The sequence below is a fragment of the Equus quagga genome, chromosome 2 (assembly GCF_021613505.1).
Source record: "Equus quagga isolate Etosha38 chromosome 2, UCLA_HA_Equagga_1.0, whole genome shotgun sequence".
Lineage (NCBI taxonomy): Eukaryota > Metazoa > Chordata > Mammalia > Perissodactyla > Equidae > Equus > Equus quagga.
This window is the reverse complement of record NC_060268.1, coordinates 170,068,620-170,074,244: the sequence shown is the minus strand read 5'-3', so window position 1 is coordinate 170,074,244 and position 5,625 is coordinate 170,068,620. Positions and strand designations below refer to the sequence as shown.

The 5,625-nt window shown below is 60.2% G+C and overlaps 1 protein-coding gene across 1 annotated transcript in view; it reads left to right on the top strand.

Moving 5' to 3' along the window:
* The first annotated feature begins 1,969 nt into the window (after positions 1 to 1,969).
* Positions 1,970 to 5,625, top strand: part of VAX1 (ventral anterior homeobox 1) — a 4,346-nt gene continuing 690 nt past the window's right edge. The window contains exons 1-3 of the mRNA XM_046652835.1: positions 1,970 to 2,210; positions 3,339 to 3,526; positions 5,391 to 5,619. Of these exons, the coding sequence (XP_046508791.1) occupies positions 1,970 to 2,210; positions 3,339 to 3,526; positions 5,391 to 5,619 (658 nt within the window). The remainder of the gene's footprint in view (positions 2,211 to 3,338; positions 3,527 to 5,390; positions 5,620 to 5,625) is intronic.

The following is a 5,625-nucleotide window of genomic DNA, read 5'->3' as shown; positions in this document are numbered from 1 at the left end:
ATCACACACACACACACACACACACACACACACACACACACACACTCACCCCCAACCAATGAAATAAAGTAAAAGCCTAAGGGCTGCCTCCAGGGCCAGAGACGCCCTCGGGAACCAGACGGAGCGTGGATCCTCCAATTGGCCCATGGGGTGGGAGATGAAGGGCGTGGGGGAGGTAGGGGGAGGAAGACAGTGCGGGGGACCTGGCTCGGGCGGCCCCCTTCCCCCGCCCAGGACTTGCGATGGGGTCCGGCTGGGCGGCCGCGGCGGAGCGCGCCTCGCTGTGAGCCAGAGCCCCCGGAGCCCACCACACACACTCGCACCCCCTCCCTCTCTCCCACCGGCTCGCCGCGACCCCCGCCTCCTGCCCCCTCCCCTTCCCCGCCCGCCTCCGCCCCCATTCTTGGAATTGTGTGGAAAAATTCTCAGCCAAACCTCCCACCTCTCCTCTCCCCACCCCCCACCCCCTACTCCCTTTAAAAATCCCCCTTTCCTCCCCGGCCCCTGCACTCTTTGTGAATGAGGGCAGGGAACACGGCCCTTCCCCCGCCCAGGAGCCACGCCAGACCGCCGCACTCAGAGGACTGTTTGTTAATAGTCCAATTAGATAATTGCCATCTTTCACTCCTTTTGCTCCGCATTTCCCATAAAGGAATGAATGGGGAGAGCGGCGTGGAGAGGGCTTCTGCCCCGGCAAGGTGACGAGAAGGGCTGGAGCATGCTCCTTGCACAAGGCCATGCGCTTGAATTGAATCATTGTAGCCTAATCAATGCTCTTATTGGATTACTGGCTGTTGCTTTTCTCAAAGATATTGTAGCAGAGACAATGAAATAGCTAGGGGAAAACTTTTTTTTTTTTTTTTTTTTGAACCAGATCTCACAGTTGAGATTCTCGGCTCTCTCCCTCTCCCCCTCTCTCTCCTGCTGGACTCTCTGAGTACAAAGCTACCCTTTGAATGGGCTGCCTCAGGGCTGCTGGAGGTGCAGGCATGAAAAAATCCAACTGGAACTAAATGAAGAGAGGTGGCAGTTTAAGATGGCTGTCAGCGTCGAGGTGTGTTAAGAAGGAGTTGTCTGGGGCGAAAGCTTGGCTTTTTAGAGCTCAGGGAAGATACTTTTGGGAAAAACTTTTTCTCCTCCCCCCTTCTTTTTTTCCCCCTAGAGGCAACTGCTTTCTTCTGCTGCAGGGTGTGTAAGGGTTTTTGTGGTGTGGTTTTTTTTCCCTCCTCCCTCCACTCTCATTCAGCTCTATCTGTCGAGTGTGGAGAAAACCCCTCTAGCCAGTATGTGAGCAGGAGGGTCAAAGGCAAAGGGAAAGTTAATAATGCCTGCTAATGGTACTAACAATTCAGGATGAATCTTGTCAAAAGTTTTTCTGGAAGTGTGGGTCTTTGATTGTGTGTTATCTGAAAGCAAGACCAATCATTTCCGTTTATTCACTGGCTAAACCCCTACTTGATTGGGGACAAGGACAGAAACCATCCATTACGATCTGATATATTATCCAAACAATTTAGTGTATTCATGAGGTAACCGAAACGTGGGGGCTGCGAAATTACCCGTAATCAATTGCAACAGCGAGTGAGCGTCCCCTCGGGTGTCGGACAACTACAACTCGCTGTCTCAGTAACAGGCGGGAGCCGCAGCATTTCGGAGTTGCGCTGCTAGCTACCTGATCGCCAGGCTGGGGACACTGGACGTGCTCAGAGGACGCGGGTGCTGAGGAGGCGGCCTCGCCGCTGCTCCACCGGGATCCTGGACCAGATCCGCCGACTCTCGGCGAACGCGCCACTCGCCGGTCGCCGCTGACCCGCCCGCGACCGCCGCAGCCGCCCCGCGGGGACATTCATTCTTGCCGCTTGCCTCTCGGGCCGGGCTTAGGGACTGCATTGTAGGGGTTTTGTTCCCCCTCTGCCTCTTTTTTTTCTTCTTTTTCCTTTTTCCTTTTTTGGTTGCTCTTGCCTCTCCTATGTTCGGGAAACCAGACAAAATGGACGTTCGGTGCCACTCGGACGCAGAGGCTGCCCGGGTCTCGAAGAACGCGCACAAGGAGAGCCGGGAGAGCAAGGGCTCGGAAGGGAACCTCCCTGCCGCCTTCCTCAAGGAGCCGCAAGGCGCCTTCTCGGCGTCCGGCGCCGCGGAAGATTGTAACAAAAGTAAATCCAATTCCGCTGCGGACCCGGATTACTGCCGCCGGATCCTGGTTCGAGGTAGGGATGGGCAGGGCTTCGGGGCGCGTTCTTTGGGGGCGACTCCGGAGCCCGAGCTGTGCGCCACCCAGGCCGGTGGGGAGGGTTTGCCGGCTGGGACTTCAGAGAAAGTTGCTGGCCCTCCCCGCCCCGGGTCCGGCCGGCCTCTGGGAACTCGCACCGGGGCGCGCGCTCTCCAGGGGCCTCGACCTTCCAAACCCCGAGGGGCCCCGCCGGCTGGGTTGCTTGGGGAGCCGAGGGGCTGCGCGGGCGGGCCAAGGCTGCAGGCTGCGGCCTCCGACCCAGGAAAGGAGCAGGAACCTCTGGAGGACCTGTGCGCGCCCTGCGGCCGGAGGACCTGTCGGGAACCCGTCTGCGGGCTGAACGCACCCAAGGGGAGCGCGGGCACCGAAGAACAGCCGCCGACCACTGGCCACGGCCCGGCCAGTTGGCGCGCTGGGCCGAGGACCCCAGTGCAGAGCTCGGGGCTGGCCGCTGCTGCCGGGAGAAGCAGGCGGGCTGGGTTGCCGGGCCGCGGATGCCACCTTGGTGCTCGGCTCGGCTCCGTTCTGCTGCGCGATGTGCGTTTGGCTCGGGCGGCGGCCCTGGTGAGGCCCGGCCCCGGCCCGGCGCCGCCCCCGCCAGCTACATCGCCAGGCCCCGCCGGACCGGACTCCGTCCCTCCTCCTTCTGCCGCCGGGCCTCGGGAGGGAAGGAAACCCCGGGGTGGGGGTGGGGAGCGCCGGAGCGCGGTGTGGTCAACACCTTCCACAACTGGGGCCGTCAGGACCCGGGCTGGTCAGTGCGGGAACCCTCATGATACCGGGGATCCAGACCACGCAGCCGAGGCCCCTAAGCCGGAAGGAACATCAGCCGATTTGGAATTGATTTTTTTTCTCTCCCTTTTCGGGAGGGCTCTACAAAGGCCAAGTCCGATTTCTCCTCCCATGAGCGGTGTGGAGTTAGCCTCCTCGCCGCCCCCCACACAGTGTCTTTGCTCCCTAGCTGTGGCAGCCCCCTCTCGCCCCCCCGCCTCCCCGCAACCTCCGGACTTCAGGCTGCTGGCGACTGTGTCCCCAAAGCCAGCTCTGGCCAGGGAGGTGGAGGGAGACGGGAGGGTTCTGGCGGCTGACATCTCCCCTTCCCCAGATGCCAAGGGGTCCATCCGAGAGATCATCCTGCCCAAAGGCCTGGACCTGGACCGGCCCAAGAGGACGCGCACGTCCTTCACGGCGGAGCAGCTGTACCGGCTGGAGATGGAGTTCCAGCGCTGCCAGTACGTGGTGGGCCGCGAGAGGACCGAGCTCGCCCGACAGCTCAACCTCTCCGAGACCCAGGTACCTGGCGGCCAGGCCGCGCACAGCTCTGTGCCAGCCTCTTTCCCCACCATCCCAGCCAGCTCTTCCTCACCACCTAGGTTGGCTCTGGGCAGATCCTCCAGGGGTGGTGGACGAGATAGGGAGGATGGGGGGAAAAGGCCTAAGGCTTTCTCTCCTTCCATAAGACATCTCTTTCCCCCAAACCCCCAAATCTTCCAGCGTTCCTGCTCTGCACACCTTGACCTAGCCCAGGAGGCCCCAAATCCTGTTCCTTTGGAATTCTTTTTGGACCCCAGTCTTGAGAATTCCCTGCTTGCCTCTGCTCTATGAGAAACTGAACCCCTGTTTCAGCCACCTCATTTTGGCCAGATTTCTGCCCCTTTGGGGACCCTAGCCTTACACAGCACCCAGGCCGATTCTGCAAGAATGAGGCTCGGGCTAAAGCCCTCTGCTCCAGTGCTGTTGGTGACAACTAGAGATTAGAAAGGTGCACATTTCTGAGATCTGCCTGTGCGGACCAGGCTGCTCTGACCCTTAAGGCTTTCCCCTGGCCCTGAGCTGGACTTAGCCCCATTCCCAGCCCCAAACACCCACTCTGGGCACCTAGGAGGCCCTATATTCTGGGCCAATGATATGTGAGGTATGGGAAGGGAAGGGAATCTGGGGCCCTGGGAGCTAGCACTGCCAACTGTGCTTTAGGTCTTTTCCGTTACATGAAATCCGCATGATGCTGCTGGAGCTGGCCATACAGACTCTAGGCCCAGGGACACTTGAGGGCCTGAGAGCTTTGCCTTGTGGAGGCCCTTTGGGGCCCGGCCAGGGCCTGGCACCAGCTTGGCCTAGGTAAGGCAGACTTCATCCTGAGGACCAGTCCCCTGAAGTCCCGGTCTTCCCTATGCCCACCCTGAAGCGCGGGTAGGGAGTATTTTAGGTCTGGGATCTGGGCAGAAAGCTGAGAACCGAGGACAACATATTGGATGTTCTTTTGAGTTTGAGTTGGCATGGTGGCTTTTCCCTCTTCTCTCTGCTACCACCCCTCAGTTTACAAAATCGAGACAATAATGTTTTCCTATAGCTGCCAAACTCCATTCTGGGCCACCAGCTAGGCCTGAAGAGGAGCAGAGGGAGAAGAGAAAGTGAAAGGGGAGGGTGGTGGGGAGAATTTAGTCCACCCCAGCCTCCTGATTTCCTCCCGTGATTCCAAAGTTCATGACAGAGAGCAGCGGGAGTGACAAAAGTATGGCTCAGACCCTCCAATACAGCTAGCAGGTGAGAGGAGGTGGAGAAAGCTTGGCCTATAAAGTCCATCCTGCACAAATTCTCTCTCCTGCAGCCACCTTCCCTGCTTGCTGCTAGTTGGTGGTCAAGTCTGACCCTAACAAGCAAGAAACAGCCTCATGTAGCCTTCAACAGTAGTAGTGTTGCTGGGGCTAAATTCGAGCCGCTTGGGCCAGGGCCCTGGGTCCAGAAAGGCAGAGCAACGCTCCTCCCCACCCACCCCCACTTCCCAAGCCCGTACACATCCTCTCCCGGAAATGTAAGCTCTCAAACGCAGATCCAAAGTCCAGCTGAGAGTAGTGCGGCAGCCCAGTGAAATCCCTTCTGGTCTTCCTTCCAGTTAGGCTCGTGGACATTTTTACTTTATCCGTATCCCTGGCCGGCCTGGGCCTGCTTCCGTAAGCGGGAAGCGCAGCCTAGCGGAGCTATGTCCCCCTCAGGGCGGCCCCGGCTCCCTCGGCAGCTCGGGCCGGACCTCTTCCGCTGCAGGGTGGGCTGGGGTTGGGGCAGGGGCCCTGGAGCCCTTGCACCCCGGGAGCCCGCTCCCCTTGACGCCCATCTCCCTCTGCCCCTCTCTCCACTTTCCCCGTGTCCTGGCGCGCAGGTGAAGGTCTGGTTCCAGAATCGGCGCACGAAGCAGAAGAAGGACCAGGGCAAGGACTCGGAGCTGCGCTCGGTGGTGTCGGAGACAGCGGCCACGTGCAGCGTGCTTCGGCTGCTGGAGCAGGGCCGCCTGTTGTCGCCGCCCGGCCTGCCTGCGCTGCTGCCGCCGTGCGCCACGGGCGCGCTCGGCTCGGCGCTACGCGGGCCCAGCCTGCCGGCCCTGGGCGCGGGCGCCG